This window comes from Diplotaxodon limnothrissa, linkage group LG5 (genome assembly GCF_057381915.1).
Source record: "Diplotaxodon limnothrissa isolate DT_005_m linkage group LG5, D_limnothrissa_male_GT1.1, whole genome shotgun sequence".
NCBI lineage: Eukaryota > Metazoa > Chordata > Actinopteri > Cichliformes > Cichlidae > Diplotaxodon > Diplotaxodon limnothrissa.
In genome coordinates this window covers 19,346,441-19,373,467 of record NC_140600.1, presented here as the reverse complement: position 1 = coordinate 19,373,467, position 27,027 = coordinate 19,346,441, and the positions used below count along the sequence as shown (strand labels likewise).

The window sequence follows — 27,027 nt, the reverse complement described above, 5'->3', positions numbered from 1 at the left end:
ATTTCTTCTCTAAGGCACGAACACCGCGTACAGTGGGCTGAAACAGTTTACTCACAGCGAGCATCGCCGACACAACTCTGGCTGTCGAGGGAGTTATTATATTCCTTTTATTTATTTTATTTCCGTCTCTTCTGTAGCTAACCGTTACTTTTTCCCCTTCTCCGCTCTCTCTCTTCACACACACACACACACACCAGGCAGTCCCGCTACACACATCCCGAATACATTTCCCATCAGGCTTCATCCTTAAAGGGCCATGCCTGTAAGTTAACACAGGGCTTGCAAAATCGCTAGCCCGACGTCCCGGGGCTAGCGATTTTTCCAGTCGGGCTACCAAAATCTATCTCTGCCCTGCCCGTCGGGCTATCATAGGAAGGAAAAATATATGTCAATGCTTTTGCATTCTTTCGTTAATGTAGCTGGGTAACTATGTCATTGGCATCGGTGAGCCACTGTCAATATGTGACATATTGAAATCGTGTTTGAATTTGCTCTTGTTTTTTGCTTTCACTTTGCAAATGTCCAGGTGCCTTCTTTTGGCGCACCAAAGTCACTCGGGTCAGAACATGGGGTGCCACCATCATCCCACTTCTGACACCAATGTGGCGAGCTCAGACAACGAGGAGACGGAGGTGTCGTTTGGTCTTGCTTCCCGTGAGCTAGCCAGGGAGCACAGCCGTTTATTGACATCTGCAGAAGAACACTGCCGCTAGCTAACTGCTCAGCGCCGGCAACCGCACAGCAACAACAACAACGCACAGGGCGCCCTCTGACCCCGGAAGGACACACCGTTGCAGCGAGAGGGCGTCACCCGTCACTATGGCAACATAAACAAAACATAACTGTACAAACAGAACCCCGAACAGCCCTGACCCACTAAAATATGCTGCTGAGAATATAGCCCAGAAGAAGCGTATAGTATAGCTTTTATTTTGGAAAGAGCCATTTCTCTGTAATAAACTCTCTTTTCCAAAGATGAGTGATTCCTCAATCAGATACAGGGCTTGCAAAATCGCTAGCCCAACGTCCCGGAGCTAGCGATTTTTCCAGTCGGGCTACCAAAATCTATCTCTGCCCTGCCCGTCGGGCTATTGTAGGAAGGAAAAATATATGTCAATGCTTTTGCATTCTTTCGGAAATGTAGCTGGGTAACTATGTCATTGGCATCGGTGAGCCACTGTCAATATGTGACATATTGAAATCGCGTTTGAATTTGCCTTGTTTTTTGCTTTCACTTTGCAATCGCGCGAACTGTGTATAGAGAGCGACAGTACTGATTGGTGAGTGATGATAATTTGGGCACCAATTCCTCTGACATCGTCTTATCAATTGTTAGCTTACTATGCAAACATGACAAGTGAAATCTCCCACAGCAAGCTTAAACATATGAGAGGTTGATCGCGCAGAGAATCGCTGACCGTTATGTGTGTGTGTGTGTGTAAAAGCAGCAGGGTACATATTTTAGTTCTGCTGAGCCAAATAAGACAGGTCAGGGTGAAGAAGTGACAGCCAAAGAAAAGCTTACCACAAAACGTAAAAGTTATGACAAATCAGACTATAAGGCAAAAAGAAAGTGCAGCTTTCTGGTTTCATGGACAAAAGAATTTCTGTGGCTGCGATATGATGAGCTAAATAACCAGGACTGCACATAAGTGGTCCGCAGGTGTGCATTCGCTGTCAAAAAAACAAACAAAAAAAAAACGCGCACAAGATATGAAGTTGCAACGCGTGTTTGCATACATAAGATTTTCTGGACGAGGACAGACATTTGTTTAAAACTCTTAAAGATGTCGAAGAAGCTCCTTTAAGCAATTACTTTGGTGTTCCTCCACCTCCAAAGAAATGTCAGAAGGAGTCCGAACCACAAAAGAAGCGCGTATTCTCGGAAAAGTGGTTGCAGGAGGTGAGCTGGCTTCAAACAAATGATGAACGCACAGAGATGTGGTGCGGAATGTGCCGTGAAAATCCCACTCTAGCGGACTAAAACAGTGCTTTTATATGGACGCAAACGCGCGTTGCAACTTCTTATCTGGTGCGCGTCTTTTATTTTGACAGCGAATGCGCACATGCGGACCACTTATGTGCACCCGTGTAAATAACATAATGTTCTGCCGGGTGTGTTGTTGGTTTTCTCTCGATTTCTGAGTCGACAAGCGCCTTTGTTACTGGGACCAGTCATTTTAAGAAAGGCCCCCATTAGAACCCATGAGAAATGCAAGAAATGCATTATTGCTCAGTCTGCAATATCTTTCCCAGAACAAACACCAATTGCAAATAACATACTAAAAATAAACCTGAAAAATCTGTTTAGAACAGCGTACTATGTTGCAAAGAGTGAACTACCACTGGCAAAATTTAGCAGTCTTTGCAAACTTCAAAAAGCAAATGTCCTAGATCTTGGTTCCACTTGTCTCTTACCCGTGACTTCAGCGGAAATTTCAAATTCAGGATCTGACACAGACTGATTCATGTCCTACACAGTTCTTACAAGTTCATAGAAATTTCTGTTCAATTAGAACCAAGTATTTGAGTTGATGATTGTAATTTTTATACAATGTTGTAATTTGTTTTTCAACAATTTTTTGATTAACGTTTTGTTTCCTTTACAATATTATACTTTAATGTATAATATTGTAAAGGAAACAAAACATCAATCAAAAAAATTGCTCTCTTTTTTATTCGGGCTACTTACATTTATTTTGGGCTACCAAAAACTGAAGAGTCCCTGCCCGAAGGGCTACCAGGGAATTTGAAATTTTGAGAGCCCTGAGATATATTTATTTTTTTAATTACTTTTGTTTCAGCAACATTAAATTTAAAAACTGTACTTTTGAGTTAAAATATATATTTATAATTTTAATAAATGACAAATTAAAAAGGCATGAACGATTTTTTGTATCGAAAAAATATCGAACCGTGACACCAAAGTATCGAACCGAACCGAGAATTTTGTGTATCGTTGCACCCCTAATAAATATATATATATATATATAAAACACCCAGCACGCCCCTGCGGGCGGTTTATCCTTCAAGCTCGGGTCCTCTACCAGAGGCCTGGGAGCTTGAGGGTCCTGCGCAGTATCTTAGCTGTTCCCAGGACTGCGCTCTTCTGGACAGAGATCTCCGATGTTATTCCCGGGATCTGCTGGAGCCACTCGCCTAGCTTGGGAGTCACCGCACCTAGTGCTCCGATTACCACGGGGACCACCGTTACCTTCACCCTCCACATCCTCTCGAGCTCTTCTCTGAGCCCTTGGTATTTCTCCAGCTTCTCGTGTTCCTTCTTCCTGATATTGCTGTCATTCGGAACCGCTACATCGATCACTACGGCCGTCTTCTTCTGTCTGTCTACCACCACTATGTCCGGTTGGTTAGCCACCACCATTTTGTCCGTCTGTATCTGGAAGTCCCACAGGATCTTAGCTCGGTCATTCTCCACCACCCTTGGGGGCATCTCCCATTTTGACCTCGGGACTTCTAGGTTATACTCGGCACAGATGTTCCTGTACACTATGCCGGCCACTTGGTTATGGCGTTCCATGTATGCCTTGCCTGCTAGCATCTTGCACCCTGCTGTTATGTGCTGGATTGTCTCTGGGGCATCTTTACACAGCCTGCACCTGGGGTCTTGCCTGGTGTGATAGACCCCAGCCTCTATGGATCTTGTACTCAGAGCTTGTTCTTGTGCTGCCATGATTAGTGCCTCTGTGCTGTCTTTCAGTCCAGCTTTGTCCAGCCACTGGTAGGATTTCTGGATATCAGCCACCTCCTCTATCTGCCGGTGGTACATACCGTGCAGGGGCCTGTCCTTCCATGATGGTTCCTCGTCTCCCTCCTCTTTCTTGGGTTTCTGCTGCCTGAGGTATTCACTGAGCACTCGGTCAGTTGGGGCCATCTTCCCAATGTATTCTTGGATGTTCCTTGTCTCATCCTGGACTGTGGTGCTGACACTCACCAGTCCCCGGCCCCCTTCCTTCCGCTTAGCGTACAGCCTCAGGGTGCTGGACTTGGGGTGAAACCCTCCATGCATGGTAAGGAGCTTTCTTGTCTTTATGTCAGTGGCTTCTATCTCCTCCTTTGGCCAGCCTATTACCCCAGCAGGGTACCTGATCACGGGCAGGGCGTACGTGTTGATGGCCCGGATCTTGTTCTTACCATTCAGCTGACTCCTCAGGACTTGCCTGACCCTCTGCAGGTACTTGGTGGTTGCAGCCTTTCTAGCGGCCTCTTCATGGTTCCCATTTGCCTGCGGGATCCCCAGGTACTTGTAACTGTCCTCTATGTCTGCAATGTTGCCTTCTGGTAGTTCAATCCCCTCAGTTCTGACTACCTTCCCTCTCTTTGTTACCATCCGACTACACTTCTCCAGTCCGAACGACATTCCAATGTCATTGCTGTATAGCCTGGTAGTGTGGATCAGTGAATCGATGTCTCGTTCACTCTTGGCATACAGCTTGATGTCATCCATGTACAGGAGGTGGCTGACAACTGCTCCGTTCCGTAGTCGGTATCCGTAGCCAGTCTTGTTAATGATCTCACTGAGGGGGTTCAGGCCTATGCAGAACAGCAGTGGGGACAGAGCATCTCCTTGGTAGATCCCGCACTTGATGGTAACTTGTGCTATGGGCTTGGAGTTGGCCTCTAGTGTTGTACGCCACATCCCCATTGAGTTCCTGATGAAGGCTCTTAGGGTCCCATTGATCTTGTACAATTCTAGGCATTCCAGTATCCAGCTGTGGGGCATTGAGTCATAGGCCTTCTTGTAATCAATCCAGGCAGTGCACAGGTTGGTCAGTCTGGTCTTGCAGTCTCGGCTGATTGTTCTGTCTACCAGTAGCTGGTGTTTTGCACCTCTGGTATTCTTGCCAATTCCTTTCTGTGTCCCGCTCATGTATTGACCCATGTGCCTGTTCATCTTAGCCGATATGATGCCTGACAGGAGCTTCCATGTAGTACTGAGGCAGGTTATTGGTCGGTAGTTGGAGGGGACCGGTCCCTTCTTGGGGTCCTTGGGGATCAGGACCGTCCGGCCTTCAGTTAGCCATTCCGGGTGTCTCTCGTTAACTAGCAGCTGGTTCATTTGTGCTGCCAGACGCTCGTGGAGTGCAGTCAGCTTCTTCAGCCAGTAGGCGTGAACCATGTCGGGCCCTGGTGCTGTCCAACTCTTCATACTGGAGACCCTTTCTTGGATATCTGCCACTGTGATGGTTACTGGACCCTGTTCAGGGAGGTCGCTGTGGTCTGCCCTCAGATCCACTAGCCACTGATCATTGCCGTTATGGGTTGCATCCTTCTCCCATATGCTCTTCCAGTATTGCTCCGTCTCCAGCCTTGGTGGTGCTGTTCTCTTATTGTTCCCTTGCCACTGAGAGTACACCTTTGCTGGTTCTGTGGAGAACAGCTGGTTTATTCTCCTGCCTTCTATCTCTCTGGTGTACCTCCTCAAGCGGCTGGCCAAGGCTGTGAGTCTTTGCTTGGCAGTTTCCAAGGCCTCAGGTATGGACAGCTTGCTGTATTTCTTAGGCACCTTATTTGTCGCACCTTTCTGCAACTCCGTTAGTTGGCTAACCTCCCTCCGTGCTACTTTGATCTTGCCCTCTAGCCTCCTTCTCCATGGAGGGTACTGCCCCTTGTGGCTGTTCAACTTGTAGCCAAGCATCTCACTGATCACTGCTGCCGTATTGTAGATGAGCTTGTTAGTGTCGGTAATCGTGGTTGTAGGTATTGCCCGTAGTGCTGCATTAACATCATCTAGCAGACCTTCTGAGGGTACTTCACGTAATCTTGGTAACCGACTACGGGGGATCCAGGTTTCAAGCTTGGCCATGATCCTATTTTTCAGGTCAGCTCCTCTCGCACTCAACGATCCTTCTCCTATCGCACTTGGGGCTATGTACCCAATCTCGGGTGGGGGTGATGATATCTCCCCCCTGACCTGGCGTCCTGACTCCTCCTTGCCGTAGCATTTGTGTTGTACCTCGTCAATCTCTAGCTGTGAGAGCAGTCCCTTCTTTCGAATGTTGGAACACTGAGCTACTAGTTGTTTCGCCGTCATTGTGGATGTTGGGTATCGAAGAATCCATAGGTCCCTCATCCTATTCATGTAGCCCCTTCCGCCGGGGTTACTTGCGTAGTAGCATTCCAACAACGCCCTGTTTTCGTCCCTTGCCCACCGATGCCTTCTTGTTCCAGTAGCCCACTTTTCGTCAGGGTGCCCTGGTTCCTCAACACCTGACGCGGACCTTGTTGATCCGGGCGACGTCCGAGCCGGCATGCCTTCATATTTATCTGTCTCGCTCATGTCTGCGGTAGGCTTGCTTAGCATAGGGGGTCTAGCCTTAGGACCCTTACTGGATACAGACGCCCCAGGCAGGAATCGAACTTGCGATCCTCTGTTCCAAAGGCGTGTAGTTTAACCACTACGCTATCCAGCTATATATATATATATATATATATATATATATTAGTAAATTTTAAAAAAAAAAGAAAAAAAAAAAAGCAGGTAACATGAGAGCTCAGGAAACAAAGGGGGAAACCATGTAGGAGGAAACTGATACCCCGCATGGACCGGTTTTACCTCCGTGATATCTCATCTCATTAGTCTGTAATATACTCAAAAGTGTCCTGTTGTCTCTCTTTCACAGTGCCCCAACCGGACCCCAACACACCCAAGCCAGAGGGCCGTCAGATCATCCCAGTGAAAGGGGAGCCTTTGGGAGTGGTCAGTAACTGGCCTCCAGCCCTGCAGGCAGCGCTGGCTCGCTGGGGAGCCACTCAGGGGAAGAGCCCCGCCCTTACTGCTCTCGACATCACAGGCAAACCACTCTATACACTGACTTATGGTGAGACACAAGATTCAAAGAGAGAAGTATAACGTCATCAAGTCAGTAAAATGATGTCATTTAATGTCATAAACGCTTATTGTGACGACTGAAAGATAACATTATATATGTTTATTATTTTAAAACCTAGTAATAGTAAAAAAAATGTGCAAACTCTTTGACATTATATTTTTCTAAAGGTGCTAACCCCCCCGCCCCCCCAAAATCTACCATCTGTCTGTTAGGGAAGCTGTGGAGTCGCAGTGTGAAGCTGGCGTACACCCTCCTGAACAAACTGGGCACTAAAAACGAGCAAATCCTCAAACCAGGAGACCGAGTAAGAGCTCACACACTTATTTACAGCAAATGATTATTTTTAACTTGTGTATTTGCAATGAACATTGACTGTATCACAATTTATTGCTGCTGCCTCTGTGGGAGGCAGGATTTTTTTTGTTGTTGTTGAAAATAACATCAAAAAAGACTGTTTTTAGTTTTTCACACACTGCTTCTATGCTGCTTTTATGTCTATTATGTCCTGTTACGTAAAACGACTGATATGGAAGAGGGTTTACTTTATTAAAATGACCACTGGCCCCAGAAAGTGCTTGTTTTAACGTCCAACTAAACTTTCTTGGTAGGTGGCGCTGGTGTACCCCAACAGTGACCCCGGGATGTTCTGGGTGGCATTTTATGGATGCCTCCTTGCTGAAGTTATACCTGTACCTATTGAGGTACCGCTGTCTCGCAAGGTATAAAAACCGTCACAGGAAACTTTCATTTTATGTTTTTATTATGTTCAAAAATCTGAGTGCTTTCTTGTTGTCCTGTTTGTGACGTGTTTAGGATGCAGGTATCAGCCAGGTGGGTTTTCTGCTCGGTAGCTGTGGCGTTGGTCTGGCTCTGACTAGTGAGATCTGCCTGAAAGGCCTACCCAAGACCCCCACGGGCGAAATACTACAATTTAAAGGTCAGCAAGCAAGTTCTGTCCTGAATGTCCTGAATACCTGTTTTGTTTTAAAAAAAGCAACCTTTGTCTAATTCAACACTAATGTCAAAAACATTGGGATGCTTTGTTTTGCAAATTTCAAAAACTCTTATTCACAGTAGAACCTGGAAAACAGACCAAATGTTTTAAATGAGAAAAAGTAACATTTCATAGCGACACGTATCAAAACAGTTAGAACAGGTCTGTGCGTACTGCTGTGTGGCATCCAGTCCATAAACATCTGGAAACTGAGGAACCAGCTGCTGGACCTTTTGGAAGGAAATGTTGTCTGCTCAACAGTCCTGGGTCTTCTTTGTCCTATTTTTTGTTTCATGATGAGCCAAATATTCTCATTTGGTGAACAGTGTGAACTGCAGGCAGGCAGGCCAGTTCAGTACCTCGCCTCTTCTACTATGAAGCTGTTGTAATAGATGCAGTATGTTGTTTAGCATTGTCTCCAGGCCTTCCATGAAGGAGGTGTTTGTCTTAATGGGAGCATATACCTTTCTGCATTGTTGGCACCTTTAAACTTGTGAAAGATACTGTTTCCAAAAAGGCACCAATGCAGCTCTATTCCATCAGAGATGCAGGCTTTTGAACTGAGCATGGAAAACAAGCCAGATAGTCCCTCTTCACTTTAGTCCACATGATGCAGCATCCATGTTTTCCAAAGACAATACACAATTTTCATTCATCTGACCACAGAATAGTTTTACACTTTGCCTCAGTCCATTTTAAAAGCACTTTGGTCCAGGGAAGACAGCACTTTTTTCTTGATCATGTTCACTTACGGCTGCTTCTTTGCACGATAAAGCTTCAAACTGCATTTGTCGATCGCACAGCGAACTGTGTTCACAAACTGTGATTTCTGGAAGTGTCCCTGAGTCCATTCACACTCATGTTACTGACCCAGTTAGTTCAGTTCAGCATAACTTTCTTTTCCATCCTTTTGTTTCTTCTATCTCAACTTTTTCAGACATGTTACAAAATCCATCCAAATATAAAATGATCTAATATTTGTATGCCTGAGTTTAAACATTTGACATGTTTTCTGTGTTATGTGTGAGTTTATATGATTTGCAAATCATTGCATTTTTTTTTTTTTTACACATTACTCAGCATCCCATTTTTTAGGGAGAATTGGGGTTTTAATTCAGATCAATTTTGGTGGCTTTTAGAAAACCTGTGAGGTTTTGTTGTTGTTGTTTTTTGTTTTTAAAGAAATTAAATATTTCTCGAAATTGTTGTGTGATGCATATCTTCCCTGTCTCTGTTAGGCTGGCCTCGAATGAAGTGGGTGATAACAGATTCAAAGTACTTGACGAAACCATCCAAAGACTGGCAGCCGCACATTCCCACTGCTAACACTGACCCTGCATACATAGAGGTAACACAGCTGTGCTTATTATTATTTTTACTTTTGTTGCTTCATTCTTAGAGCCTATTCCATCCTGTCAAAGTACCAAAAATATTTTAAAGCATCATTTTAGTCAGGTGTGTTGTGGCTCATCTGTTGCTTCATCTCTTTGTAGTATAAAGCAAATAAGGAGGGCACAGTGGTGGGCGTGGCTGTGTCTAAAGTGGCCATGTTAACCCACTGCCAATCACTGACTCAGGCCTGCAACTACTGTGAGGGTGAGTAGAAGGATAGTGTTTGCATCATCCATTACACAAAGCTTTATTTCGGTTCAGCTCCATATTATTTATATAACAGCAAATCACAACTTGAGTCATGTCTCAGTTTAGATTGTTTAGACATAGCCAACCTCACTTATGTGTTTGTGTCTCTGTTTTAAGGGGAAACTTTGGTGAATGTCTTGGACTTCAAAAAGGACATGGGCTTATGGCATGGAGTTCTCACAGTGAGTGTCATTAGCTGTAGATTTCTAGGTTAGGTTAGGTTGCATATACAGCTAGGTGCATGTACAACGTCTTAATTTGTGTGCACATTATATCTGAACTATAAATTCTCTAGTAAATGTAAAATGTTAAATTACTAATGAAAGATTTCTTGCACAAAATCATCACAAAATGGGTTTCTCACTGTTTGTGTTGTTTGTCAAGTTGGAAGGAAAAAAAATCCCTTCCAGTTTTTTTTTTATTTGCAACCTCCAGTAATCAGGTTGTTTGATTGCAGGCTGTAATGAACAGGATACACACGATCAGCGTTCCCTATGCAGTGATGAAAGCCTGTCCTCTCTCCTGGGTGCAGAGGGTCCACATCCATAAAGGTAAATTATCTTTTACTCTGAGACGAAGTGTATTAAAAAATAATTTTATAATTTTATAATACTCCATGTAACTCCTGCTGTTGTGCAGCTCGTGTAGCTCTGGTGAAGTGCCGAGATCTGCACTGGGCCATGATGGCTCATCGGGAGCAGAGAGACATCAGCCTGGCTTCATTACGAATGCTCATTGTTGCTGATGGTGCTAATCCCTGTGAGTATGTCCCGAGCCATCGCTGCTTTGTAAAACTGGGTCTTTTCCAACAAGCCAAATTAGATGTCACACTTTTAAAATTGTACTTTCCAGGGTCAGTGTCTTCCTGCGATGCCTTCCTGAACAAGTTCCAGTCTCATGGGCTGAAGCCTGAGGTGATTTGCCCCTGTGCCACATCTCCAGAGGCCATGACGGTAGCTATACGAAGGTAACTCACTGACCTATATTCACTGCTCTTATTGGATGTTGTTAAAAATTACAGAAAACTTAAAGACAAAACCAGAAGATTAAAACCAAATTCTTTCTATTCTTTCATGTCTCACACAAGCCACCTTCACAGCTTGTATTTCAGTCCAACTAGACAGAAATTTATATGTGATGTTGTTCATAAGAGGGTAGGCAGATGGCTAACAGATGGAAACATCCATGTTTGATTGTGAACTGTCTACTCGTGTAGATCCGGAGTGCCTGGTGCGCCTCTTCCTGCCCGTGCCATCCTTTCCATGGGTGGCTTGAGCCACGGTGTCATCAGGGTGAACACGGAAGACAAGAACTCCGCTCTGACTGTACAAGATGTGGGGCACGTCATGCCTGGAGGTGAGGGTAGAAGAAAAGCTGCATGATAAACGGCTTTTTGTTTGCATTTGTTTTTTTGATTGTAATTAATTTGCTAAAAAAGAGACCATTACGACCTACACTTAAAAAAACAAAAACAAAACAGTTTTCTATACATATTAGGAGATTACAATATTGACTAACTATAACCACGTGGTTATAGTGTAAAAATGTAATAGGCCTAGTTGCCGCCAGCTCTGAAATCTTTCTGTTTGACCTTTTGCACGTCTCCAAGAAAATGGAGGCAAACAAGCTTGTTCAAAAATATAATCATAAAATTTTAATCATACGAGAAAATTAGAAATTCAAATAATTATCTTCTTCTTTTCAACATCCAGATAAAATGTTCCAGTTTTTTGGCAGATGTTTATTTCTAAGACTTCATGACATAAACAGTTGGGTTTTTGAACACTAAAACAGCATTTATTATTTTGGCTATATACCAACACTTGTTCATGTTACAGTTTGTAATGAATATGCAGACTTTAAGCTTTCACTTAGGAGGTCAAACTAAAATATTGTACCAACAACTGCCATGTGTAATTGAACAATCTATACGAAAAATTGACTCGGCCTATTCATTAATATTTCCTCATAAATGAATGAGGTCAAAGGTTTGGAAGTGATTCCAAGTGTGGCATTTCATTTTTAAAAGCTTAATCTGTGAACCCACAACATGCACTAAAGGAGCTCTCAGTGGAGGTCAATATCCACCAGAGAACTAGCAGGGACATTAGCACGTTGGCACAATAATGAGGGGGGTAAAAGGATGCACTGTTGTACTTGAACCTGGACTAATTTGGTCAGTGATCATGGGATCCTTTCCATCATAAAGAGAAAAAAAAACATTTATCAAACCTCTAGGAGACAGACATGTCATAATCCAAGCCTGTAATAAGCCCCTCATAAGCCTCAGCAGTAGAAAACAAAGATTAGACATTGGAGGCAGTCTGATGCATAAGTGTGCATCTGTGGTTAAGCAGACAAATTTGTACTTTAAGCTAAAATGAAACCCAGGAGTTTCTGAAGGTAAAGAAAGGCAAGACTGAAGGCATAAAGAACCACAAAATATAAAAAACATTTGCAGGCCTGGCAACAAAGAATCCCAAAGGAGGAAACTCATTCTTTGGTGTTATCTGTTTGCTTCCTGACATCGTGCAGCCATTTCCTGCAAAGGATCCTCAGCAAAGTCTTTAAAATGAATATTTTGATGTAACTGTGTTAATTTGTTCATTTATATTTATGACGCTCAGATAGGGGACTGAATATAAAAATTGTTAATTGTTAAAACAAGTAATACACTCTTTTATTAAATTTAAGCTGAAAGTCTACACTTTCCCACATTCTGTCAATCCAGTCAATCTTTTTAAACTGCAAAAATAACAGAAAGGATGTAAATCTGAATACATGTACGCAACAAAGAATGAAAGTGGGACTTTTTTTTAGTCATACGTCTAAGATAAAATTATCAAGGGAATCATTTTAAATTAGGAAGTCCGTGTTTTCTTAACTTTGCCTTTTTGTCCCTCCAGCTCTGATGTGTATCGTTAAGCCAGATGGACCGCCTCAGTTGTGTAAAACAGATGAAATTGGAGAGATAATTATCAACTCCCGTGCAGGAGGCAACATGTACTACGGCCTGCCTGGACTCACCAAAAACACCTTTGAGGTGCGAAAGCAGAATAACCAACACTCAAACTGCACATGCTGCCACCATCGTTAGTAAGGGACGCAGTTAAAGCTGATTCTGTTTTTGTGTGTTTTGCTGTTCTTTCTTTGCGTCGTCGTGCCCAGGTGATACCGGTTAACACTAACGGAGTTCCCATTGGAGAGATTCCATTTGTGCGATCTGGACTCCTGGGGTTTGTTGGCCCAGTAAGTAGGACTCTTTCATTAGAGCACTTCTGTGGCAACCTGAAACCATTCGTCTCTCTCACTAACCATATAACAACCCTGCTGTTGCATCACTTGCTCTGTACAGGGCAGTCTCATCTTCGTGGTCGGGAAGATCGAAGGCCTGCTGATGGTGAGCGGGCGGAGACACAACGCCGACGACTTGGTGGCCACAGCTCTTGCAGTTGAGCCGGTCAAGACTGTGTACCGTGGCAGGTGAGGCAAAACTCTTCTTCATGGATTAAAGAAAATAATCTTAGAGCTCTTTGGTGGGTCAAGTGCAAATCTTATTTATAACTACTGACATCTAGTGGTATAGAGGAAACACAGCAGGCCCCACACTGACAACTGAAGGGATTATTGAAAGATAAAGTATTTCTACTTTCTGTATGCTTTAAACTGCTCATTTGTGTTTGATTTCCACGTCTTCTGGCTAATCTTCAGTGAGTTTGTGTATCCTCGTGTGTGTCAGGATCGCTGTGTTTTCAGTCACGGTGTTCTATGATGAGAGGGTTGTAATTGTGGCAGAGCAGAGGCCCGATGCCAGCGAGGAGGACAGCTTCCAGTGGATGAGCCGGGTGCTTCAGGTAAATTCAGCCACAGCGTTCGAATGGAAGCCTCCATTCAGTGTGTCTACAATATAATCTTCAGTCTTTGGAGTTATCGAAAAATCATTCGACATATAGAACATTACCCAGCAAAGCTAATCTCAGTGCTTGGTTTCATCTGTAGGCTATTGATAGCATCCACCAAGTGGGGCTCTACTGCTTGGCTCTGGTCCCGGCAAACACCTTACCAAAAACGCCGCTGGGTGGCATCCACATTTCTGACACAAAGCAGTTTTTCTTAGAGGGCAATCTCCACCCCTGCAATATCCTAATGTGTCCCCATACCTGTGTCACCAACCTGCCCAAGCCCCGCCAGAAGCAGCCAGGTAGGTCTGTCTGACACAAACTTCTGTTCAACGTGACTGAAAATGATCCCCATCAATTTCTTACAAGATTATGCCAAACGAAGCCTCGGTGAGGAGGTTCATAATTTAAACGTATTTAGCATAAATTATTAAATGGAGTCCAGCACAGAGACTGTTTATAGATGTAGTTTGTAGGAAACCTATGGGTCTGCCGTGCAGTCATAAGGATATAGATGCAGTAATCTGCAAATGTCTTAAGTCACCCCTCATTTCTAGGTGTTTTGCTAGGAAACTGCGAAATAAGAGCAGGAACTTATTGAAATGTGCAAACATGCATGGCATCTAAATAAACAGTGATTGTACTATTCTAACAATTCAGTATTTGGTTTGACAACCTTCAGTCTTAAACAGAGTCTGAACTCTCTTAGACAAGCTTTCCTGTCATTTTTGGGGCAGGGCTAGCTCAGTAGGTAGAGTGGTGGCCCCATTATCGGAAGGTCGGGGGTTCGAATCCACTGAACAGCTACACTGAGGTACCCCTGAGCAAGGTACCGTCCCTACACACTGTTCCCCGGTGCCCAATGGCTGCCCACTGCTTCACTTAGTGAATGGGTCAAATGCAGAGAGGAATTTTCCCACAGGGATCAATAAAGTATACATTATTTTTATTATTATTATTATTTTTTAAGTAGTTTTCAGGAATAGTTCTCCGGGCTTCTTGAAGGACATTCAAAGCTCTTCTCTCAATGCTGCCTTTTGTTTGTTTCTGTGTCAAGATGATCTCACACAGCTTTGATAATTTTGAGGTCTGGCCTCCCTGTCTTGTTTTTGCCTCCTACTTTATTTCACTTTATCTCTTTCGGACTGTTTTGTCTTGTAGTTGGTGTCGGTCCTGCATCTGTCATGGTGGGAAACCTGGTGGCAGGAAAGAGGATTGCCCAGGCTGCAGGGAGAGACCTCGGTCTGATTGAAGATCAGGATCTGGTCCGAAAGGTACTAGAACTATGAGCACCGAACTCCGAATCTGATAACCCAAGCTTCGATCAAACTGCCGGCAGAAATGGCCATAAAATGTTCATCTTCTCATCCTCTTTGGCACTGGTTGAAATGCTCTGGTGTCTACTGCACATTAATTGGAATCTGCAATAAATGAAAATGTGAATGGATGAATGTATGCAAGAACTATATCAGAATTTTGCACTGATTCTTGCAGTGTGACCGTACCCTTTTTAACCTAACTCCTGTTTTTCACAAGAGCTAAATGCAAGTCTTTCAGAAGCTGCAGGCACCCTGTGCATGTAATTAACAGCATTGCTCAGCAAAGTGTGTTAAAATAGGAAACACTGAAACATTTCAGCTGCCACTGTAACAATGGCTCTACCTCAGCCAGAGCTCAGTTTTATAGAAAAATCTGGACTCTTCTTTCTCTCTTCTCTCGTCACTCTCTGGATGTAGCTCTGTATGTGGCCCACCGTAATGGTAAGAATCACGACCCTCTCTGGCATGTTCCCCACCCTCGTTTATTCTGGTCATGCTCGAATCTGTATTGTATTGTGGTTTTAGTTTGTGTGCTTTCGTTCAGTTCTGACGTAAGCAAGAATTTGCATGGGTTTTTAACTTTTTGGTATTTCAGAAAATAAGCACCTTCCATGAATGTCACCCTTTATTTTTATTGCTGATGTACCTTTCACATCCTAAGTTAGGGTTCATTACTATAAGAGCTATATTGGCTTAGTGTGCTATTAATTCTTGTTCAGATCATTTATACCAGACAGCTCTCAGACAGCACACTCAGTGTAAGCATCGCTTTGTTTATTTTAAATTTAGACCCTAATAAATTCTTTTTTTCAACACCACCCTTCCTGTATTTACCCCCAGTGGCTGGGTTTGTAATATTTTATACACTTAAACAAAAAAACCCTCAGTTTACAGTGTGTAATTATGTTTCTTATTTAATAACAGCATCAGTATTTGACAGAGGCGCTACAGTGGAGGGCACAGACAGACCCAGACCACGTTCTCTACATTCTTCTTAACGCCAAGGTACCAAACTGATCTGTCCATACACTGCAAAATGCCGTACATCATCTATGTGATTGACAAAAACAATACATAGTAACCTTACTGTCACCTGTCCTTCAGGGTGTGACAGTGGGGACAGCGACCTGTGTCCAGCTTCATAAGCGAGCTGAGAAGATAGCTGCAGCGCTCACTGAGAAAGGCAGCATCAACACAGGAGAGAATGTAGTGCTGCTCTATCCTCCTGGTGGGTTCTACCTCCGGCTCCATGTCTAAGCGTTCCTTCCGTCATCATTGTTATGAAATGATTTTCCTCTGTTTGTTTTCCCTCAGGGATCGATTTGATTGCTGCTTTTTACGGCTGTCTCTATGCTGGATGTGTTCCTGTAAACGTCAGGCCTCCGCACCCTCAGAACCTGGCAGCCACGCTGCCTACTGTCCGCATGATCATTGACGTAAGTGCATGTGGTTACATGCATTTATGCCTGTCCTTTCATTTAATCCTAAGCAGGATCTCATTCGTGTAGATATTAGGACTAAAAAAAACACGTCCATACACTGGATTACTTCTACTTATGCTTTCACCAAAAATAACTCTGCAACTACTTGGCGCCTCTCTGCGCTTCATTAGATTTTAACAGATCTTTATGGCATCCAGTTTCCTGAAATAATTTCCATTTACAAGCTACATTGATTCCGAGAGCAAATTATGCTCATGAAGTGGGTCCAGTTACAGTGTCCATCGTAGTTTCCACTTTTTAACTGTAATCGACCCGCTGATGGAATGTGCTGCTCACAATTTTACAACAAAAATGATTCTGACTGTTGTGTTGTTCACGCTCCCATTCAAATGTGTTTTGTTACCAGGTCAGTAAAGCTGCGTGCATCCTTACGACACAAAACCTCATGAGGACTCTGCGCTCCAAAGAGGCAGCTGCCTCTGTTAATGTTAAAACCTGGCCAACAATCATTGACACAGGTAGTAAATACTCTTAGTATGTTAATCAAGCCTGAACATATCTGAGTACTGCATGATGCTCTGGTTACAAGCCATGGGCTAAATCAGGCCCCCCCTTGTGGTGCCAGTTGGTATGATTGAGACGTTCCAGCTATTTTTAATGTTTTATAAACACCGTCAAGTATTTGCAACTCAGATGTAAGTATGCAGTTAGTATTCAGTTATTAATCCTTGTATCAAAGAATTATGAATAATAAGTCAGTAATGTGAAAGTCAGGCATTCTAAAGAAAGATGATTCACTGTCCTCACAGTTCATTCATTTTGGTAAATATTCTGGTAAATATAAAAGTTTGTTTATTATAAACTATCGTATTTACCAGAAGGTTGATCAAAATTAATCAAAAATTAAAGGTTAATGACTCTTTGTTTTTATTAGTAGCTTCATAGTATGGTGGTTTACACATTTGCCTAACAAGGAAAAGATCCATTACTTGGTCTCCGGAGGTTACACAAATCCTTTTTGGGGTTGTGTCCACTGTAAAGGCATCCGATGCAAAAGCAAACGTGTGTAGCTGCCCACTGCAGTGCCCCATTGTGACTGAGGGAGCTGCTTTTATAACAGTTTGCTGTCATTTTGCTATGCTATAGTTTTCAATGGTCCATCAACGTGATTTTTAAATAAATCAGCCGTGAAAGCTGTAAATAAGCAAACACGCCGAAAAGAAAATGAGAAAATAAAACACTTTTTTCCCCTGTTCAGTTTTAACATATGACAAAACTTTAAATCCTGCAGTTTCTTGTTATTTACATACACACTCCAAATTAAGTACACGTTGTTCACAGCGCTTGACTTTCTCATGTGTCAGATTCAAAGCAGGAACATGGTTCATTAGTTGTGGGTCGCAGTCGAGGCAGCGTAGATGAAGTTGGCGTCGGTTATTGTGGACTGTTTGAATCTGCAACACTGAGACACTAAAACAGGAAGCTGGACATTTCACTGCTTTCTACAATTGTTATCCAAGTTGCTCAGTGGGTAGATTTGTGAATAGACACCTGTTTGGTGAACTTTGAGTTAGTTGTTGCTTGCTGGATCCTATTCTATATCATTGCTCAATATTATCTTAAGTTTACTTTGTGCACAGCGCTGTAAAACCCGCATTATTGGTGTTTGCAGATGACCTTCCTCGCCGCCGGCCTCCACAGATCTATAAGCCGCCCACAGCAGAGATGATAGCTTATCTGGATTTCAGCGTGTCCACAACAGGCATGCTCACTGGAGTCAAGGTGAGACACGTGACTTTTTATATGACTCCTCTACTGACTGGGGCTTTTACAGGATGGATTTTGCCACATGAAAAAGACTGTAAAAACACTGAGTTCTGTCACGGCGCTATTTTAAACCAAATATTGGCATCAATTCTGTGGTCGTTTTTTAATTTCGTGTTGGCTGTATCTTAAACTTGTTAATGACTGTCTGGTACACTGTCTCATACATTACAGCAGTAGTAGAGTAGTATTAAAACACCAGCAGGAATCAGCAGGGTGTCGTTTTTCTTGTTGTAATCCAGTACAGTCACAGATGCACATACCTGGAGCATGTCTTCATTTTTAAAAAGTGAAAGCGTGTAAGGAACAGTTTCTGGTTATATATGAGTGGCAGATATCTATGGAAGACTTTACTTTGTTTTATAAAACATACACAAAATTAATTCTTTATCTTTTCTTGTCTTTTGTCAGATCTCTCATGCAGCAGTCAGCGCACTTTGCCGCTCTATAAAGCTTCAGTGTGAGCTGTACTCCTCTCGCCAAATAGCCATCTGTCTGGATCCTTATTGTGGTCTGGGCTTCGTCTTGTGGTGCCTCGCCAGGTACGGTAAAACGTCAGCTACAATATTTCATGGTTATTTACAAAGGTATCACTTTCCCCACTTTTTCACCTACATGTTTTGTCTCACAGTGTCTACTCAGGTCACCAGTCAATCCTGATTCCTCCGTTCGAGCTGGAGACCAGCTTGTCTCTGTGGCTAAGCACGCTCAGTCAGTACCGTATCAGAGACACCTTCTGCTCCTACTCTGTCATGGAGCTCTGCACTAAGGGATTGGGTACTCAGACAGATTTACTCAAGGTTAGGACTCGACATGCAGGAAGAGAAACAATACAGCTATTTTTAAAATAAAACATCATGGGTTTGATCATTTGCATGTTTGTTTAAGGCCCGTGGTGTGAACCTGTCGTGTGTGCGGAGCTGTGTGGTGATAGCAGAGGAACGCCCTCGTCTTGCCCTCACACACTCCTTCTCCAAACTGTTTAAGGATGTCGGGCTGTCGTCCAGAGCTGTCAGCACTGCTTTTGGTTCCAGAGTTAACCTGGCCATCTGCCTGCAGGTACACCAACCAGCAGGACGTCGCTGTTGATCATAGATCAAATGAGAAAGAAGTGGGACCTCTTTAAACCTGTTCTTTTATATATGTGTGTGTTTCAGGGCACCACTGGTCCTGATCCCTGTACGGTGTATGTGGACATGAAGTCCCTGCGCCATGACAGGTGAGAACAGTCAAGTTAGTTAAAGTAAACTTGCTAGTATTTAGTAAAAGCTTACTTTACACTTTTTTTCTAGCTAAATGGGATTTATTGGACGCGATCAATATAAAAAATAATATCACGTCTGGGGGGGTTTTCTGAAAAAACAATAAAAACAATAACACAGTGAGGTTCTGGCTAAAACCTCACTGGCATCAGAAACTTCTCTGTGCAGGAAAATCCCTGACATGGTCCAATTCGCAAAGATTAATTAGAACTTTGAATATTTATAAATGCGCTGCCTGTGTTTTTGGCAGAGTGAGGCTGGTGGAGAGAGGAGCACCTCAGAGTCTTCCTCTAATGGAGTCTGGCAAGGTGAAACTCATTATGCGCTGTCCTGTGTGGGTTTTTTTCTCAATTTTTGAGAGGTTTAATGAAAAGCATGTCAGAGTTGTATTTAGTGTCTTTGTTTCTCTGTCATTTTTAGATACTGCCAGGTGTTCGGGTGATCATAGTGAATCCAGAGACCCGAGGCCCACTTGGCGATTCTCATCTAGGAGAGGTTAACCACAGCACACACGCATATCGAGACCACACCTGAAGCTAGAGAAGATTTTCTCTGAAAGTTACAGATGTTTCTTTCTCTTAGATCTGGGTAAACAGCCCTCACAGTGCCAGTGGCTACTACACCATATACGGAGAGGAAAGTCTTCAGGCTGATCACTTCAACACCAAGCTCAGCTTCGGAGACCCGCACACTTTATGGGCCAGAACTGGATACCTGGGTTTTGTGAAGAGGACCGAGCTACTGGATGCAAGCGGGGGTAAATAGACCACAACTGAGCTAAAACCTGGACTCAGAAATATTGATGGAATAGTGCTGATAAGTTTAATGTAACAAGGTTTGCAGATTTAAACCTGATAAAGCATAAACTTAAACAAACTTTATGAAACTAAAGTAACCTCGATCCTACAGTAACCAATTACAAATTTTGCTGTAATGTGACTGAATTTGTTTGGGGGGGTGTTGCTTATATTGTTTGCATTTCTGTGCTCAGATCGGCATGATGCTCTGTTTGTGGTGGGCTCACTGGATGAGACATTGGAGCTACGAGGCTTGCGCTACCATCCTATTGACATTGAAACGTCAGTGTCACGGGCTCACCGAAGTATTGCTGAGAGGTGCGAATGCATGCACACACACCGACACACACTTTAATGTTTTTAACAATGTAGGAGTAGATAATAACTGCACATAAATAACCTGAGCTTAATATATAATAATATCCTATAGTATTTATTAAAAATAAAAGGGCAGCTCGTTCTCTTTCTTTTGGCAGGACTTTAGATATATAACAAATTTTGGGGTTAACTTGAGAAAAAAGGCAGTTGGAAAGGTCAAATGTATCATAATACTACAGTGGGGCAAAAAAGTATTTAGTCAGCCACCGATTGTGCAAGTTCCCCCACTTAAAATGATGACAGAGGTCAGTAATTTGCACCAGAGGTACACTTCAACTGTGAGAGACAGAATGTGAAAAAAAAATCCATGAATTCACATGGTAGGATTTGTAAAGAATTTATTCGTAAATTAGGGTGGAAAATAAGTATTTGGTCACCTCAAACAAGGAAAATCTCTGGCTCTCACAGACCTGTAACGTCTTCTGTAAGAAGCTTTTCTGTCCCCCACTCATTACCTGTATGAATGGCGCCTGTTTGAACTCATCATCTGTATAAAAGACACCTGTCCACAGCCTCAAACAGTCAGACTCCAAACTCCGCCATGGCCAAGACCAAAGAGCTTTCGAAGGACACCAGGAAAAGTATTGTAGACCTGCACCAGACTGGGAAGAGTGAATCTACAATAGGCAAGCAGCTTGGTGTGAAAAAATCAACTGTGGGAGCAATCATCAGAAAATGGAAGACATACAAGACCACTGATAATCTCCCTCGATCTGGGGCTCCACGCAAGATCTCATCCCGTGGGGTCAAAATGATCATGAGAACGGTGAGCAAAGATCCCAGAACCACACGGGGGGACCTGGTGAATGACCTGCAGAGAGCTGGGACCAAAGTAACAAAGGTCACCATCAGTAACACACTACAACGGCAGGGAATCAAATCCCGCAGTGCCAGACGTGTTCCGCTGCTGAAGCCAGTGCATGTCCAGGCCCGTCTGAAGTTTGCCAGAGAGCACATGGATGATACAGCAGAGGATTGGGAGAATGTCATGTGGTCAGATGAAACCAAAGTAGAACTTTTTGGTATAAACTCAACTCGTCGTGTTTGGAGGAAGAAGAATACTGAGTTGCATCCCAAGAACACCATACCTACTGTGAAGCATGGGGGTGGAAACATCATGCTATGGGGCTGTTTTTCTGCCAAGGGGACAGGACGACTGATCCGTGTTAAGGACAGAATGAATGGGGCCATGTATCGTGAGATTTTGAGCCAAAACCTCCTTCCATCAGTGAGAACTTTGAAGATGAAACGAGGCTGGGTCTTCCAACATGACAATGATCCAAAACACACCGCCCGGGCAACAAAGGAGTGGCTCCGTAAGAAGCATTTGAAAGTCCTGGAGTGGCCTAGCCAGTCTCCAGACCTCAACCCCATAGAAAATCTGTGGCGGGAGTTGAAAGTCCGTGTTGCTCGGCGACAGCCCCAAAACATCACTGCTCTCGAGAAGATCTGCATGGAGGAATGGGCCAAAATACCAGCTACTGTGTGTGCAAACCTGGTAAAGACCTATAGTAAACGTTTGACCTCTGTTATTGCCAACAAAGGTTGTGTTACAAAGTATTGAGTTGTATTTTTGTTATTGACCAAATACTTATTTTCCACCCTGATTTACGAATAAATTCTTTACAAATCCTACCATGTGGATTCATGGATTTTTTTTTCACATTCTGTCTCTCACAGTTGAAGTGTACCTCTGGTGCAAATTACTGACCTCTGTCATCATTTTAGGTGGGGGAACTTGCACAATCGGTGGCTGACTAAATACTTTTTTGCCCCACTGTATATTGTGATATTTAAAAACCCCATGTAACAGTATCATTTCTGAAACGTTGTCAACACAATTAAAGGCAGTACAATTACAAACATAGTTTTAAGGATAAAAGACATGTTATGAACATGTTCCTATATGCTGTTAATGCAAACAAAGTCAATATAGCATTAATATCATTTTGACCTACAGAGGAATCGATGGACTTTGAAGGATAAGTCAGAGGTCACGTATGAAGTCATATTTGAAGTGTTTAAACAGTACTTTCTGTATCTTGACAAAACATACCACACCTCTGAGATTCCTGTCAATTCTCGGCCAACAAATCATTAACTTGACCTTGAACAACTTCATGGATTTAAGCCAGATTTTAATGGATCATTAACATGACCCTACAAAGTTTTATCAGAATTCATTCAAAATGTTTCCAGCTATTGTGTTTACAGACAGAAAGACACACAGAAACGCTGCCAAAAACATAACCTCCTTGGCGTGAGTAAAAAGCCTGGCTGGTACTAATAAGGATAGAAATATAAACCTTGCAGATAATCATTGAAAATATTATGTCTACATTCATTTAGAAATCAGCTGTTTTTGTTGTTGTTTATGGGAGAAAGAAATACAAGAAGTGATGAACTAATTTCAAAGGAGGAGCAACTGAGAAAATAACCTTGAAAACATGAAGGTAAAAGCAGTAAAATTGAGCCTTTGTGTATAAATTTTGGAACCCCACTGCCTTAATAAAAGATTACATTTTAGGCTGTCATCACAACGTAATATCCGATTAGTTTTTATTATTCCTCATCGTGACACTGCTGTTAAGTGCCTCGTCCTTGTGCCTCACAGTGCTGTGTTTACGTGGACCAACCTGCTGGTGGTGGTGTCGGAGCTGTGTGGTTCAGAGCAGGATGCGTTGGACCTGGTGCCTCTGATAACCAACGTGGTGCTGGAGGAGCACCACCTCATTGTGGGTGTGGTGGTCATCGTTGACCCCGGTGTCATTCCGATCAACTCCAGGGGAGAAAAGCAACGCATGCACCTTCGTGACTCTTTCCTCGCTGACCAGCTGGATCCTATCTATGTTGCTTACAACATGTGAGCACTTGTGGTGGTGTTCTGGGATTTAAAAAAAATAATAATAATTTTTTAGCCATTATCCCGCCATCTGGCTACTGGCTTGGTTGAGGTGTAAGGCAAAAGCATGAACCACATATACTGACACCTAGCCCTGTGTGACACCAGCATATCTTGGCCACATGCATGTCTGTGATTGGATCTGTGATGCTTGGAGTTGTTCACTGTGTTTTTGTTTTTTTTGTTTTTTTTCAATATATAGAATTTTGGGGAAGAGGTAACATGTGCATGTCGCACATTGGAAGCAAAAAAAGAAAAAGTCCCTGCTGCTCCTATTCTTTTCTTTTTTTGTTCTGCAGAAGGGACGGAACAACACATACAACAGGCCGTTACCACAAAAACCTTCCCTTTTGTGTCTACGCACCGCAACTGCACTTCAATCTGCAACTTGAAATATTTTTACATTTCAGACACACACAAACGCATCTGCTGAGCCCTCGTCATTTATCACTAATACAGATGAATAAGAGGGCAAACTGTGAAAATAACAGCAAGTCTGTGGACATTACTTAAAATGCTTTTTTTTCCCTTAATAATGAAGCCAAATAGATTTTCCTGCCCTAATATATTTCTTGCCTTATAAAACTTTCAAACAGCCATACATTCCTAACTTAATTTTTAAGACTTTACCCTGAACGGCTGTTGATTCTCCTTTGGGTCTGAATAGTAGTTGAAATCCTGGTAGATATCCAAAGGGATCAAAGCAAAAGATGAAAGAGGCCGTATTCTGTACTGTACTTACAAGGGCCTCCTTTTATTTTAGATACTGTACGTAACTGTATAGATATTTTTAATTGTAAAAATGTATAGATGCTTACTCAGCTCTCTCGGTTGATGGTTTGTAGATAAAGAACCCAACAGGGAGATTACAACAGTAGCAGAAAGAAGATTGTAAATACAGTTTAACAGTTTCGAAGTGGTACACTAGCTATGTAATGGAGGATAAAGGTAAATAACTTTAAAGCATTATTAGTCAGGATGAATTTAACATTGCACTTTCACAAAAAAAATCTCTATTTTATTATAACAATGAGGCATTATAAATGGTTCAGGAGCATGTGTGTGATGAATCTTGGCTGAGGACTTTTGAGGTGTCAGTGGGAGGACTATTGCTGGTAATGCCAGGAAACTTTCTATCAGCTGCTGCGGGGGGGGGGAGTGTCTACGGAGAAGGCTAAAAACAATATTATGACTGTTTTCAGGCTACCAGGTTATTTTGTAAGAAAAAGCAGGCCCCACAAGTGTTCATATATAATCCATTACCATCATACTTGCAAAAGAGCCATGCCCCTCTAAGTTTACTTTACACAATAGAGCAAGTATGTAAAAGTTCAGCCCGTTTCTCCCCTCACCGCTAGAAGGTTCATTCAAACTGTGTTTTGTCTTTGTGCAACTTTGTAAATAGTTAACTCTGAATGGCAAAAGCAATGCTGTTAGTACCATCATTATGTATCTGGATTATTTTCTGTGTTCAGTCACTGGATTTTTAGAAGCACTTGTGAATCCATCTGCAGAGCTTAGCCAGATTTAAAACATCTTTGGTTGATAATGAAAGGTAATGCAGAAAAATGGGTAAAAAAAAAAAAAGCAGCTAGATATATTTGCAAACTGTAGTTGGATTCCTGCGAACTCGTGCTTCTCCTTGTGCTCCTCAGAGAAGTAAAAGTTTGTTTGTTTTGGATCATACTGTTTCAGTGATGAACCTTGAATATCAACATGTATATAGTAATTGTTTTTTTTGGTTTTTTTTGTTCTGTTTGGACTTTTGCTGTAGTTTTATTATAACATTCAGTCATGCCAAACATTTTAGAAACAACTTTAACATAACTGGGAATGATAATCATTTAATGACTGCACTTTGCACTGGTGGTACTTAACAGCAGGTTTCTAATGTGTGAACTTTATCCCCGTTCAATGTTACATTAAGTATGTAATGTAATTTTACAGCTTGATACTTGTTTTTGCCTAGTTTCAAATCCCCCCCCCCCCCCCCCCCCCCCACACACACACACACATATATATATATATATATATTAAAAAAACGAATAGCTCTTCATCTTAGCTTTAACACTGCATCCTACAGTTGCAGCAAAATGTTTGCATGACTCAGCCAAGCACAAGAAGGAATTGTCTTGAGGCACATCTTGTCTTGAGGCACAAATGTGGGGGAGGGAGGGGATTTAAATATGTTTGAAACTGTATATTCAGGGAACAAAACTCCTAGGACAGGGATGGACCAGCTGGTCCCGTGGTGCAATCTGTGAAGAGTACCCATAAAATGTAGACATTTGTCAAAATGAGGCGTCACAAACCTAATAAGCATACAGAGGGGTAACTGACAACCAGTGTCCATCTACCATCAACTTGCTTCACTGGGAAGTCTACAAGGGCTTCTTCTGGTTTCCACTCTTTTTTTCTCCGTCAGAGTTCTTACACACTATGCAATCCCGACGACGGTGTAATTTCTTTTCAAAGCTTGCACAGTCTGGTGAAATAAACATGATGCTTATACATTTTGTAATTACTAAGAACGGAGGACTGAACAAATTTAATCAGTAGTGTACTTAAGACTGTATTCATCTCTTGAGTTGTTCTGTCAATGTTTTGTGTATGCACACTTTAGTATGTTGTATTTTAATTATTTGGTGAAATCTAAACTTGCTCCAAGAAGGTGTGATCCACTGATTAATCTTTATTGCTACAGAGGTGTTTCAACTTGTATAGTTAAAAAAAATAATACTAAGGTGGTACACTTTCCCATTTTCTCACTTATTTTCTATTTTGGTTTGTTGTACTTTGTTTTATACTTTATGTATAAGTAATGCAGAATAAAAAGAACCATTTAATCATTTCAAGTGTCTGGATATTCTTGAGCTTACTAATGAATACTGTTATTACTCTAAATATCTTACACTCTTTGAATTATTGTACACACTGCATCCCCACAGACTGTGGTCAAAAAGGGATGGACATGATCAGTGACTCGCGTAGGCTGTGGTGTTTAAACGATGCTCAGCTGGGGCCCCAAATGTTCCAAGAAAAGATCCCCCACATCATTACTGCACCACCACCAGCTGGAACTGTTGATATAACAGGATGGATTTATGTTTCCAGCCAGATTTTGACCCTGCCATCCGAATGTTGAAATCGAAACTTAGCAGACCAGGAAACCTTTTTCCAATTTTAGTGAGCCCATGTGAATTTTAGCCTTGACAAACCTGGCACCCGATGAGGTCTTCTGCTGCTGTAGCCCATCTACTTCAAAGGTAGATGTCTTGTATTTCTGCATAGTTTGGTTGTAACAAGTTGTTATTTGAATTATCGTCTTTTCCTATCGGGAGAAGCAATTTGGCCTCTGGCATCAAAAGCACATTTTCACATAGAGACCTGCTGCTCACTGGATATTTTCTCTTTCTCCAATCATTTTCAGTAAACTCTATTGATGCCTGTGTGGGGAAAATCCCAATACATCAGTAGTTACTGAAACTCTCAGATCACTCTGGCACCAGCAAGGATACCATGTTCAAAGTTACATTAAATCCCCCTTCTTAGGGGACAACTGCTCTTGCAAGTTGTCTTGACCATTTCCACATGCCTAAATACATTGACGCGCTACCATGGGAATGGGTGATTTTTTTAAATTTTTATTTTTGTTAAGGAGCTGCTGAATGGGAGCACATAACAAAGTGTAAGTTAAGTGTAAGTGCTTCATTTA

At 42.4% G+C, this 27,027-nt stretch overlaps 1 protein-coding gene across 1 annotated transcript in view; it reads left to right on the top strand.

Annotated features, from left to right (window-relative positions):
* Positions 1-24,169, top strand: part of dip2bb (DIP2 acetate--CoA ligase B (putative)b) — a 71,371-nt gene extending 47,202 nt beyond the window's left edge. Inside the window, exons 8-38 of the mRNA XM_085353224.1 lie at positions 6,645-6,842; positions 7,067-7,158; positions 7,463-7,573; positions 7,668-7,791; positions 9,087-9,196; positions 9,342-9,444; positions 9,607-9,671; positions 9,947-10,040; positions 10,129-10,248; positions 10,342-10,456; positions 10,706-10,845; positions 12,396-12,532; positions 12,658-12,738; positions 12,845-12,972; positions 13,229-13,343; positions 13,489-13,690; positions 14,550-14,662; positions 15,632-15,712; positions 15,812-15,935; positions 16,022-16,143; positions 16,556-16,667; positions 17,822-17,931; positions 18,385-18,515; positions 18,605-18,773; positions 18,862-19,032; positions 19,131-19,192; positions 19,486-19,543; positions 19,656-19,730; positions 19,818-19,992; positions 20,227-20,350; positions 23,025-24,169. Coding sequence (XP_085209350.1) covers positions 6,645-6,842; positions 7,067-7,158; positions 7,463-7,573; positions 7,668-7,791; positions 9,087-9,196; positions 9,342-9,444; positions 9,607-9,671; positions 9,947-10,040; positions 10,129-10,248; positions 10,342-10,456; positions 10,706-10,845; positions 12,396-12,532; positions 12,658-12,738; positions 12,845-12,972; positions 13,229-13,343; positions 13,489-13,690; positions 14,550-14,662; positions 15,632-15,712; positions 15,812-15,935; positions 16,022-16,143; positions 16,556-16,667; positions 17,822-17,931; positions 18,385-18,515; positions 18,605-18,773; positions 18,862-19,032; positions 19,131-19,192; positions 19,486-19,543; positions 19,656-19,730; positions 19,818-19,992; positions 20,227-20,350; positions 23,025-23,277 — 3,815 coding nt within the window. The 3' untranslated portion in view covers positions 23,278-24,169. The remainder of the gene's footprint in view (positions 1-6,644; positions 6,843-7,066; positions 7,159-7,462; positions 7,574-7,667; positions 7,792-9,086; positions 9,197-9,341; positions 9,445-9,606; positions 9,672-9,946; positions 10,041-10,128; positions 10,249-10,341; positions 10,457-10,705; positions 10,846-12,395; positions 12,533-12,657; positions 12,739-12,844; positions 12,973-13,228; positions 13,344-13,488; positions 13,691-14,549; positions 14,663-15,631; positions 15,713-15,811; positions 15,936-16,021; positions 16,144-16,555; positions 16,668-17,821; positions 17,932-18,384; positions 18,516-18,604; positions 18,774-18,861; positions 19,033-19,130; positions 19,193-19,485; positions 19,544-19,655; positions 19,731-19,817; positions 19,993-20,226; positions 20,351-23,024) is intronic.
* The last annotated feature ends 2,858 nt before the right edge of the window (positions 24,170-27,027 follow it).